The sequence below is a fragment of the Haliotis cracherodii genome, unplaced genomic scaffold (assembly GCF_022045235.1).
Source record: "Haliotis cracherodii isolate W230 unplaced genomic scaffold, xgHalCrac1.p SCAF_1, whole genome shotgun sequence".
Lineage (NCBI taxonomy): Eukaryota > Metazoa > Mollusca > Gastropoda > Lepetellida > Haliotidae > Haliotis > Haliotis cracherodii.
In genome coordinates, this window is record NW_027266264.1 from 25,659,293 (window position 1) to 25,672,966 (window position 13,674).

At 38.1% G+C, this 13,674-nt stretch overlaps 1 protein-coding gene across 1 annotated transcript in view; it reads right to left on the reverse strand.

Moving 5' to 3' along the window:
* Nucleotides 1-13,674, reverse strand: part of LOC139462444 (potassium voltage-gated channel subfamily KQT member 1-like) — a 179,782-nt gene that overhangs the window by 56,734 nt on the left and 109,374 nt on the right. The window contains exon 2 of the mRNA XM_071244167.1: nt 13,066-13,156. Coding sequence (XP_071100268.1) covers nt 13,066-13,156 — 91 coding nt within the window. The remainder of the gene's footprint in view (nt 1-13,065; nt 13,157-13,674) is intronic.

Here is a 13,674-nt window from a genome sequence, read left to right on the forward strand (position 1 = left end):
TCACCGATCCAGTTCCAAGTAACTTCCTCCATGTTGTCTTGTTCTCAGCAAGGATCTATACTCAAAGAAACAGAACTAGCACACTTTGTTTTTTCTATGTTTATGTTCATTCGAATAGTTTCAAAATGTCATGGTACTCCTTAAAACACGGCAAACTATTTCCGGAAACAGTTATCTGATCATTTTGGATACAAGAAAATATAATAAAAATATTATCTCAATTTTCAAACTCTTATTTGCATCTCTTTGGGACCATTATAAAATTGTTTTCACCGCCACAAGTATCTTGTTTTGAAATATTCAGCATTTAAGTGTTGCCATCTGGTTTCAATCTATATAAAAGCCTTACTCTTCCATCACTTGAGACATGAGTAATTTCATTGAAAAACTCTTCACAAACTCTGTATCAAGTTGGCTTCAAATAAAATGGAGCCATCTTACCATGATAAAATTCGTATCAATATCAACTGGAAATGAAGGATTTGATTAAAGATTTATTCACCTACAGATGTATGTCAGTACTGTGAAAAGCAGACAGCTCATCAAGAAAGACATGGCATGGATTGTTTGACTAAAAGTACATATTCAAATTTAGATTGTGGTGCAACTCTGAGGTCAGCCCTTGAGGAATGTGTTAATGTCTGACTGACCTGCCCACAAAACCTTTATCCACTTTGAAGACTGACTGTCATCATATAAACATGAACGCAAAAATATTCCTTATATATCCCATAAATGTGCTAAATCAATCCTTTATGACATTTTTATGCTATATATATCTCAAACAGCCTTACTTTTGGCAAATTTTAATTGAACTGGGACAGATTTGCTAATAAATCAATCAAAGCTAGAAAGGTGTTAATGATTGACTGTGTATTCTTTTTTGGTTCATTAAGGTTTTTATTGAAAAACAAAACAATGTGCAAACTGTACGAATCCATGTTAGAAAACTCTTGATTTATGTTGACAGATATAGATGTATGTTTTTATCTGTATGTTTGTGTGAGGAACGCTATATTAATATAAACTGTTCCATTGATACTTACTGACTGACTGACTGAGTGGGGGTTTACGCCGCATTTGGCAATATTCCGGCAATATCATGGCGGGGAACACCAGAAATGGGCTTCACACATTGTACCCATGTCGGAAATCGAACCCGAGTTTCGGCGTGACGAGCGAATGCTTTATCCACTAGGCTACCCAACCGCCCCGATACTTCATGAGGACACATGGGATGCAAGTTAATTCAATCAACTTGCAATCTGGGATGCCCCATCATCCCTTGTAGTGAAAATAGTCTTGGTGAGTATGGCTTACTTTTGCATTGGGAAATGAATGCAAAAGAAATTGACAATCAGGCAATCAGATTACAATGAACAAAACAAAATTAATTCAAATTTTAAAATTTGAAGGTCCTTCAATAGTTAGATGCTGGTATACACTGTGTGAAGAGGCAACTAAAGGTATCGGGTCACTGGTCAGCCTGCTGATGCATGTCATCCCATCTCATCTGTGTAGATATCGATGATCATGATGTCAATCACTGGTTTGTCTGATCCAGACTTGATTATTTACAGATATCTAGCTTGTATATTGCTAAGTGCTGTGTTAAACAACAAATAATCAAAATATACCCTGTGCAGAGTTGGGACCAAGAAAGTGTGTAATGGAAATAGATTTTTAAAGTTTTTCTTATTGCAACAGTTATTAATAGAGTTAATCTGCTATTCTGAAATCAGTAACATTTAATTAATACTGGAAACATTCTTTGTACATATTTACTCATTAAACATGAAATCATTCACCCCAGAATAGCATTGCAGTTTTGTCAGAGTTTCAGACTTTGAGGATCCGGGTGATAAAAGTGACAAAATGTTTCAAGCATTTCAATCTTCTTATAATGACACGTTATTTAAAAAGACTGCAAGGTCTTTTTGGAACATGAATATTTAAGTCAAATAAAAGAAATATGCCCCCCGTATCTCTAATCCTTGTCCATATTTTCATCCCTCCACCTGGCTTCTACTTGATCAAGTCTGATTTTCTTTTTCAATAGGTAAAACCAATACAATTTGGGACCAATTGAAAAAAATGATAATAATCTGCTCACATGAAAATAATATGCATAGGAAGCATATAGAAATTCTCCTGCACACAACAATGTCACGTATTATTAGATAATACACTTATCGATGTACACTGCTTCCAATGAATATTCATGCATGGCTTCAATTTAGCATTTGAATGAAACATTTTATTATGAAACATAGAAGCAGGTTGTCATCCTGCATTTATTGTTTGTACATGTCAAGAATTAAATATTGGTCTTCATTTACAGGAGACTTTAATGACATTTTACAATTATTATAAACAGTAGAGTTGTACTATTGCAATTGTTTTACTTCCCCAATGCAGCCATATTTCACCTGGATATGTCATGGCTCTCATCATTGTTATTAAACATCTTCTTATAAATACTGCAGAGTCCTTGGCAAGTACATTTCAAAAATGTTTCTTATTCTGCAACAAAAACATTGTTTTCAATGTCTTTTTAAAAAAAAGTAACATATTTATTATGTTGATTTTTTATCCTCAAAACCTTGTTATGGTGACTAACTTTCAAGCTACTTTTCAACAAATATGATTCCATTGGAAAACTAAAATACAATGGAGCCTATGATGATGCCTTGGTATTCTTTAGACGGTCATTATCAGGCATACCAGGTTCAGCTTTCTAAGCCTTGTGGTTCTTAAGACTATATTTAAATATTTTATTAAATATAAATATTACGATATTTTTACAAAGAAAGTTAACAATTGAATCCTTATAAATGAATTTAACACAATAACCCATCAAAAGAATACATGAATACAAGTTATACATGCCAATTAACGTTGAACATCTGGAGTCTGGAAGTTTCAGAGAAAGTATCCACTCTCAAACTACCACTGTCAAAGTGCAACGGTCAAATGAAGGTCACAGTTTAAAGTATCATAAATATAAAATATGTTTGAGCTCCATAACTATCCATATACCAGATTTCATTCTGATATATTGAAAGCCATATTTAAGCATCTTGAGGAAATTCTGGTGTCACTGGTAGGAACAAGCATTATATAATGAAGATTCAACTTCATTGGTCAAGTGGTTTCTGAAAAAAAGATGTTTACAGATGCTGCCACCGATGCAGGCAATGACATCACCTGACTTGATTTTCACCCCTGTTTAATTCGTACCATGTCCAACACAAGTATAACCACATACAAAACAACACAAATTCTTCAAAAGTTGGCCGAATTAATCACCCAGCCCACCCACAACTAATATCACTCATGCCACACACAGTTTATTCTAAAAGGTGACACTCCCTAAACAGTGCAGCCCAAAGTGTCACCAGAGTGGGGGATCCTGCTTATAGGAAAGAAAGAAGACAGTACCAATCCAAGCCATTAATAGAACCCACAAGGAGGCTGAGGAAGACTTCAAGTAGAAATAGTAACAAAGGTCAAGTGAGGCCCCACCATCTTGATTAGCTTGGGTTATTTTGATATCTCTCTGTGGGCTGGAACCCCAATTGGAATGACAGGGCTAGCTCCCCACCTCGCTCAGTCACAAAGAACCATGTGCCAGAAATACTTGGAATTCTTTATTATTGTTGATGAATGCAAATCTGGATTTACTTGAGAAATGATGCAAGACTAATTTGTATGAGTGTCTCTGCAAACAAATCTATAACGGTGGTGCAGGAAGTAGGATGCAATCAAATCTCACTTCCAGTAAATCCTTGTTAACTTGATCCTTGATAACTCGATATCTCATTTGAACATGTAACTTCAGTGCCCAGACAGAATCCCTGAATGCACCATGGTCCAATATTGACAATGCTGTTCTCAAATTATGGATAACCTGATATGTGCTTCTGATATGTTTCCAGTAATGGTGATCTTACTATTTTGTGTGTGTGCATAACCAATATTTCTGGTAATGTATTTCTGAAACTGACTAATCAGTTGTATCCCTGTACAGACCTTCAAATACAAAAGATCTATATATAAAGAAATTCATGTCAGCTTGAAGTGGAAGAAAAGATGAAATGATGCAGGACTTAAATAAAGATATTTACCACTTTGATGAAACCCAGAAGAATGGTCATAGACTGACAAAGCTAGTAACATCAGGATGACCTACCAGGATTCGAACACACAATGATAGGTTTCTGGTACACTGAAGGGAGCTAGGACACACTGCAGCGCAGATGTCTTTGTAATAACATCTCTGATATGAACTGCCATCTCTGTACTGAGGCTGTAAGCTTTTTGAGTATAGCAGAGACATTAGACTAACACTTAATCAATGAAAACATTTCTTTAAAATAATTAAAGTTGTTTTTCTTCAAGAGAACCTTTCCTCTTATGCTGTTTGTGGAATCAAGCAAACTAGACTTGGTTAGTTTGATCTAGACTTGCCTAGGCTTTTAGTAAAACAACTATGTCACAGTCATGGTGGAGGACTACGGACACATGAACTAAGTGAGTCGTGTTTGAACAGTATTTCAGTGGTGTGGGGAAAAGTCTGATATAACGCCTTTTTGCCAACATTTATGACTTTGTTGAAATACAGAAGCATGTGTTTGGTGATAACTATCCAATGATATCATAAGGACAAATTTGGGATTTGAACCCATGATCTGTGGATTCTGGCTTGGCAAAGGGACGTAACTCTTCCAAGTGAATTACAGCACCTCAGACTTCTATTCCACAAATGCTCCATGTAATAAGAATTTATCTTTGTTAAAAACATAAGATGAGATGATCTCCCAAGAGATGTGTTCACCTATTTCTTTTGATCAACAGTGAAATATTGGTTGATGCAGCCATTTCCTGTGAACTGATGTTGTGAACTGATGTTGTGAACTGACTCCAATCTTTAATCTTCAGATCAATTAACAATTAAGAAATAAAACTGACCATCGCTTATAAAACTGAAACATGGGCTAAAATAAATTGACTCAAAAGTATCAAAGCAGGAGTCAAATGGTCTTCCATCCTGCCAGGCCCACATTCACAGAAAATAAACATCAAAGAATGAAATAATTTGATTTGGAAGGAAAGTTTTACAGATGAATTGTCTTTAACCAATGATATTACCATTTTCTTTGAACACCAAGAAATATAAATTAGTCTGTCCCAACTCAGTTTTGTATATCAGCTCTCGTGCTTTGATGTTGAATTCTCCAAAGCAATATGTTTTGTAGAACAATTGTTTTTTTTTCAAAGCAGATATTTCATTAAGTTGACACATAGAGCACTTGAGATTATCAAACATGCATTAATGTATAATATCTAGGTATTACCCAACCATTCTGATGAAGATTTTGTACACTAAACGTCAAACATTAACCAATATTGTTAAGACCTTATATTACTTTATTTTCTTAAAACTTTTTTGACTTGTTGAATGCAGCTCCTGATTTCCACTGAATAAACTTGTGTCAACCCCTAACAACAGAGAAACAAGAAAACACCGTTATCATTATCCCCCACCATGGGGCACATTAGAATTTTGTTTGTTCATATAGTAGTGAATATAAACCATAAAAAGGTCCTGTAAATAGGGCTGGGACAAGTCCAAATCTACTACCCCCTACCCGACCCCCTATTACCCGACCCTGCCCGGGTACCCACTGCAAGTCTCAAGAGTAGGGAACAAAATGTCTGATTGGTAATTGTTTTATCGACGCCTTGGCTAAAACTATTTACATACATGTATCAAACAATCAGATCATGCGTTCATTGAAGTTGACTGAAGCTTTACCTTTACTCAAACATTTAACATTTACCCAAGTCAAAAGGAATGTGTGCATCGTCAGAAAGAAATGCGAACATTAGCGACTTGTAGTGTAACCATTGAACTATTGTAAGTTTTTGTCATTAAACAATATATCACATGACTAACCACGGATCCGGGTAGTCCTGAGGGTACCCGGGTCCTACTCAGTACCCACCCGACCCGAGTACCCGAGTTACCTGTCCCTTATAAAGAGATAGCCACTTGGGCTGCTTTATGTCATAAGAAAAATTGGTTAAATGTGAAAGTAATACACACAAAAGACCTCTTCTCTGGAAACAATAACTCACTCTTGATAAGTATCTCTCAGATAAACTAACTTCAGTAGTTTCTGAGAAGGAAAATAACATGGATCAAGGGCTGTAACAAAAATAATTGACGGGACTAATTTTCTAACTCAGTCTTGACAAGTATCACTTGGATTAGCATCAAACTTTAATTCATGCAACTTCAGTCATTCTGAGAAATCTTGCCCCCATTGCAAACACTATGCACCTAGTAAAATAACATTGATCAAGGGCTGTAACTCTGTAAAAAGACGGGAGCAATTTTCAAACTCATTCTTTAAGAGAAGCATACAAACTTTCATTCATGCAACTTCAGTCGTGTCTGCAAAGATTTGTCCCCATTTCACGCAATATCCACTAAGTTGAAAAATATCATTTTACATCTTTACCTTGACATTCAAATTCAAATTTAGATTTAGTGCAGTTACATTTACAGCTAACCTAGCTCCACATTGAAAACATGATATGTTTATGTCTATTCTTCTGGGATGCAACAAAATTCGAACTCATGACTGAAGTGGTATGGTCCTTGTGAAAGCATGTAGCACAGTTCGTTTGCAAAGCCACATGAAGTGGGCACTCATAAATAGTACTAACCCTTGTAAGGTTTTAGTTCTACCCAACATACCACTATTATGATGTCACACTCTTCACAGACAGAAAAGATATGATGTCATTCTGTGAGCTAAAAATCAGGTGAGCTAAAAATTATATGAAAATATGATTAATTTATTGTGGGCTAACCTGGTTATTTTAATGTGACTCATACCACTGAGAGCAACGTCCACAGATGCCTTGAACAAAAAACAACAAAGTATTTTAAAATATGACCGACTCACTTTTTAGAAAATATTGCTTGAAAATCTGAAAATCAGTGTATTGTGGCCTAGTCCAGTTATTTTGAAAATAAGCTTCTGATGAGAAACATTATTTTTCCTTAGCCAAATTTGATTTGATGTTCCGAATATTTGTCAATCAAGACAATAGTTTTTAAGAAAGTAAGTAGGTATGGATTTAAGGGTGTTGAAGTGTTGAAACAAATTGTCTACTCATAAGGTCTATTAAGCATGGGTTTTGCAAGTAACAGCTGTCTTGAAGTGGTCTGCAGAGACTATCACATCAGCCTCCTAAAGCTTGTGTGCCAACTCATTCAATTTATCATGCTACTCCAAAACTTACTGAAGTGATTGAGATTCTACTGCCACCATACTGCAGCTGTGACGGTGAACAACCACAGCTGCATCTCATAGCAACACAGCCTCCAGCAGACCTCATCCACCATCATATCAGGGAATCAAGATGTTAACATCATACCATTCATGGAGTATTCCTTTCAACTCGGTATTCAGTATTGCACTTATTTTATTCATAATGGTATTTGTATTGTCTCATGCAACAACAACTTTTTTCTCGCATGGTCATAGAAATTTCCTTCCCTGTGACTTCATCTGTGTTGAAAACATCCACTGTTGGATGTAGTGTATGTTGCAGTCAATGCATGAGGTGACAAAAATCTTGTGACTCCATGGAAAATGTAGAATGGATGATATATTAAAACATTGTTGGTGTTTTTCTTGCATAATGCCTCACTCAGCAATATTCCAGCTATATGACGGCGGTCTGTAAATAATTGGGGTCGGTCGGGTAGTCTGGTGGTTAAAGTGTTCGCTCGTCACGCCGAAGACCCCGGTTCGATTCCCGACATGGGTACTATATGCGAAGCTCATTTCTGGAGTCCCCCGCCGTGATATTGCTGGAATATTGGTAAAAGTGGCATAAAACCATACTCACTCACATGCTGTTTTGTTAGTTTGTTTGTTGTTTAATGCCACACTCAGCAATATTCCAGCAAAATTACGGCAGTCTGTAAATAATCGAGTCTGGACCAGACAATCCGGTGATTAACATCATGAGCATCGATCCACACAAATGGGACCGATGACATGCATCAGCGAGCCTGACCTCCCGATCCCGTTAGCCGCCTCTTACGACAAGCATAGTCGCCTTTTACGGCAAGCATCGGTTGCTGAAGGCCTATTCTACCCCAGATCTTCACAAGAAAGTAAACATTGTTGTACGTATTTGGTAAATTATTCAAGGTGAAAATTATTAACTCAGCATTCAGTAGGTTAATACATTTCATCTTATCTAGTCTGCATTGTCATCATCATCGCCTTGAAAATTCACAAGTATGGAAAAAAACTTTTTGTGTAGGGTCACATTATTTATGAGTATGTTGAATGATGTCACTCATGCCCTTTGTCTTATATATCAATGCATCCCTGCAATCATGAGAATAGAGAAAATGCATTGATTCAATCCTATTTTAGGGGGATTTTTCGCTGTGCAAGAAACAGATTACTGCCCTACTGCCAGTCAGAGGGCATTTATCTAACAACTTGCACAAGCATACAAATTTTGAATGGAAACAAGGGGAAGTAAATCTTTAATTACAATTTGGTTTGCAAAAAATGCATGGAGGCATTTCATTTCATTTCATTATTTCATTATGTCATACAAGCCTTTTTTAATTCACTTATTTGAATAACTAATACTTTCCTACAAAAGTCAACAAAACCTTTAATTTTGTAATACGTAAATCCAGTTGTAACTGACCCAAGGACATGTTGCCTTTCTAAATGTGTTCAGTATATGACACTGTGTATGGGGAACTGGCAGGGTAGTGAAAGTGTGATTTGTGTCTTGTCTGAATTTTCAAGTAGAATTCATGTCATCATAAATTCACACATGAAGTCATGTTGTTCTGATATAAAGTGTCTGGGGAATGAGGTGATCTCTCTTCTATGATGAAATACAGTTCACACAGTAATAAGGGAACCGATTCCAGGTCACCTGCTTCTACTGAGCGGGATCTTGGCTATTATTTTATTGTTAGGATGAGAAATGCATTAGCAGGCAGGGGATTATTTCGCAGACTGGAAGGAAAAGCTTACAAGATGATTGATACCTTGCTCATGACAACCAATCATGTTGTTGCATATCGTGCAGACTGAATGAATAGTTAATATAATACTTCATCCTGGATATTATATATTATTCTGCAGAAACTCTTTATGGCAGTGTGTGTTTTACATGTACGTCAGCTACAGGTTGAGGGACCTATGTTAAAGTGCATGTAAACTCTGTAGAACATTCCTAGACAATAAGAATTCAGTAAGTATCTTGTCCTCGGTCTTCAACAATTAAACGTCAGGCTAGTTCATATGCATACCATTTCCTTGGAGTAGATGTGTTTGCTGTTGATCATCACATAATATCTTGGTATCCGATTCATGACAACCATTGTCCAATGTAACACTTGCCATACAAATGTAGCGGCCATAAAATTTTCGAGTCCCGTGATGGGATTCGAACCACGGACCTTCTGATCCAAGGTCGGACGCCTTGTCCACATGACCAAAGAGGTTAACACCGTCAGCAAGCTGACAAGGTAAGGATGTCATCTGTTGGATGACTCAACGCCCTGCTACATACTCCCCCATCAACAGATGGCACATCCCGGGCTGCATAGTAGGGTACTGAGGCTTATTTTGCTCAAATTTAATATGAACATGCTCAGCCCCACGTTGGGCGCCAATGTAGCGGCCATAAAATTTCCGAGTCACGTGATGGGATTCGAACCACGGACCTTCAGATCAGAGGTCGGACGCCTTGTCCACATGACCAAAGAGGTTAACCCCATCAGCAAGCTGACAAGGTAAGGATGTCATCTGTGGGATGACTCCATGCCCTGCTACACAAAGGTTAAACTACCCTGTATCAATGTCATCTTATTGTCCTAAATCACCTAAAATCATTGATTAAACTGCCATAAGAACTTGCCCTGGAAACTGGCAGTGTTTTGTCTTTACCCTTCTCTTTTGGCCATGACCTAAACAAGCTAGGCGACTATGTCATTATATTTTAAATGTCAATGATCAATCCTGATCATGTGACCTTGGCTACAGGTCACATGATTACCAGTACCAAATACGTCCAACAACGTTTACTTCCATATGACATCACTACCGGTGACAGACATTGTCAAAAAATGGTGTGTTCACTGACAACAGGCCTTGGTCCATATTGAGAGATGGACAGAGAGAGAGGGAGGTCATGTCTCGCCCTCAGCCTTGCTGGGGTGTGGCTAGGTGCTCTAGGGCTCCACCACTGCTACCATGATGTTTTTTACCTGGTACATTGTTTTTACTGTACATAGTTGCTTTTTACGTCATGTTTGCAGAACTCTGCACGGATCTATATTGCTGTACTAGCTGTTGTCTCTCCAACTGTTGAACAATGTGATATTTATTATTACTCATGCATATATATTATGATATGCATTTATATCAGTTATTGTGATCTCTGGTGGAGAAAGTGTTTGGTGGCTCCCTAGACAACCACGTCCCTGTACGACCTCAAAGCTGCAGTTAGATTGGGATGGTTCATGAATGTTGGAGGACAAATGGTTTTAGAGCATAAAAGTAATCCTCAATGTCATGAAGAACAGTAGCCTGGCTGCAATATTTGTTTGTTTGTTTGTTTTTTGTTTAATGCCTCATTCAACAATATTCCAGCTATATGATGGCGGTCTGTAAATAATCGAGTCCGGACAAGACAATCCAGTGATTGACAACATGAGCATCAATCCACTCAAATGGAATCGATGGCATGCATCAACAAAGTCTGTGAGTCTGACCACCTGTTCCCGTTAGTCGGCTTCTACCACAAGCATAGTCGCCTCTTACAGCAAGCATGGGTTGATGAAGACCTATTCTACCCAATGAAGTCCAGAAGAGTGAAGATGGAGGTTGCAGATCCTGCACAACAGACAGTTAGCTGTATGATCCTAACCCGGTCATATGTCACTTGCCCTGTCAACTTACAGTTCTGTCAACTGGCAACAATAGTCAACAAGAAGACTCTCTTCTCAAGTGTTCCTCACAACTGATAAAGGAAGCTCAGGAGAAAATGATTCAGAGACACATTGTTTCACTGTTGTGCAAAGTAGACATGGCTGAGGTTATGGACACGAGATGATGACAAGATAAGACCTCCCAAGATGAAGAGAGCAAAGACCTGTCACCTAGAGTCGTTTTGCTTAGAGGCAGGTATCAAATATGATTCATCACCTATGGTGTATGTTTGCCTCATTAATCGTTCATTTTGTGAGGTGTGAGGCAAGCAACAAATAAAGACAGCAGTGTGACCTTGACTTGCACACTTGCACAAGGCTGATGCTGTAGATGCTGATGAGGATACAAGCAACTGCAGCTGAACAAGGTTGAGGAAAACTTCAAGATGCAAGGAGAATGATTGTATGCTGACCTTCATTCACACCTTGCAACTTGTGACATTCAAATTTAATATGAATTCAGTTACCCTGGAGACTAAGTTTCCTAGGATGGAGTATAGTATCATGGTATCCAAATCCTGACAACCACTGTCCAATGTAATACTTGAAAGGTTAAATTACCATCTCACCATGCCATCTTAATGCATAGGGGGCACGGATGGCCCATTCGTCTAAGGCACTGTGATTCGCTGTGCAGAGTTGCGTCCCTTGGGCACGCCAGAAACCTATGATTGTGGGTTCGAATCCCGGTTTGCCCTGATTATGTTTCTAGGTTTGTCAGCACCATACCCATGCGCGTGGGTTTCATCGAAGTGGTAAACGTCTGAGGCCTGCATCACTTCGGGCTTTCCTCCGACATTAAGCTGACACGCCGCGATATAACTGGAATACTGTTAACAGTGGCGTTAAACCCAACTCACTCACTCACTCTTAATGCATAGAATCTAAGTTATTCTTCAATCACTTAATTGCAATTAATTACGCTGCCATATGTTAACCCCTATATGAACTTGCTTTGCTAATCATATCTGCAAAAAATAAATTGTCTTTTACCTGTAGTGTCAACCAACTATGCCATTATTTTTTCAGGAATGTATCACCACTATATGATAGGTATTAATAAATACATGATGAAGAAATACTTGGAATCATACAATGGGCTCTGAATGCTGAGATTGCTTAGTGACCACAGAAAGGGTTTGTTGCTTTTATTTAAGTTAATGATCTAATCCTGATCATGTGACCTTGGCTAGATACGCCTTGGTCCATATTGAGACAGGGACAGAGAGAGACAGAGAGTTCATGTCTCAACCTTAGCCTAACTTGGCTTATACTAGCTTGTGGCACGTGGTCCTGTGCACAGCGCACAGGTCACAAATCAGGTGAAGTTAAGCAACATAGGTCTTGGAGAGTCCTTGGATGGGTGACCATGTTTCAGCAGCTTGGCTCCTGAGAGTTTCCAGGGCTTCGGTCCTGCCACACACTGAAGCACATGTAACACATATGGCGTGCCCTTGGGCTAGTGACTTTGTTTGAAATGTTCCTCTGTTCACCCAGCAGTGAATGGGTACCCGGTAGGATGAGATGGCAATGCGGCCCTTCTTGGGCCTAACAGGCAGCTTGGGCTGTATACTCCCAAGGGAGCTAAGAATGATTCTTGAGTGCAAACTGATCCTGTGATTGGGGTAATAATAGCGTTTTGAACAAGCCCCAGAGCGGTGTGGATATGTGCTAAATATAAATGGCTTATTATTATCATTATTATTATTTGTACACTGACCTAAATTGCTATGTTGCTGTTGTCTCTCCAATTGCAACCATTTAACCACATGACATATTACTCACACATATTTACTATGATATGCATTAACATCATTTCTTAGGACAATACCATAAATTGAATATGGCACATACATATATTTATATGTAAATGAATCTTTATTTCCTGATCATATGTAACTGCCACATGTTTCCATTGAATATCAAATTGTGTTATTACCAACAATCATGGCTACACTAGGTCCAATGTTTGTAAGGGAATACAGAAACACCTGCTGTGGGAAGAGACTCACCATATATTCACAGATGGGACTGAGAATGGCTTCAAAGTCTTTGATGGAAGCTAGAACACTGAGGACAAGACACAGGAGGACCACAGCAAATCTGCAATGAAGATAGGAACATATTGAGTTTTGGGCTAACATCTAGCCTTGCTCCAAGGCTGTACTGAAAGAAAAGTCCATAGATGTAAATTAAGTGATTCGATCCTCCTTATAGGCACGTCTAGATATGTGGACAAACTCTTGTCTCTTAAAATTACAACTTGATCGTATTATTTAGATAATCTTGAACTTATGATTTTAACTATTAATTATTGCCTTAGAGACTTGTGCAAGTCCAGACTGACATCATACACTATGTCGTGTAAGCCCATTGTGCAACAGCCTAGTGCACATGGTGGTCAAGTACCTTTAGTCAGTGCAATTTACTTGTCCAAGACGCATCCCTTAGTTGTGATCTGGAGTTAAAATCCCAGGTTTGTTCAAATTATGAGGTTTTGTTTGTTTGTTTGTTGTTCCACGCAGGACTTGGCAATATTCCAGCTATATGACAGCGGTCTGTAAAAAATCAAGTCTGGACCAAACAATCCAGTGATTGACGTCATGAACATTGATCCATGC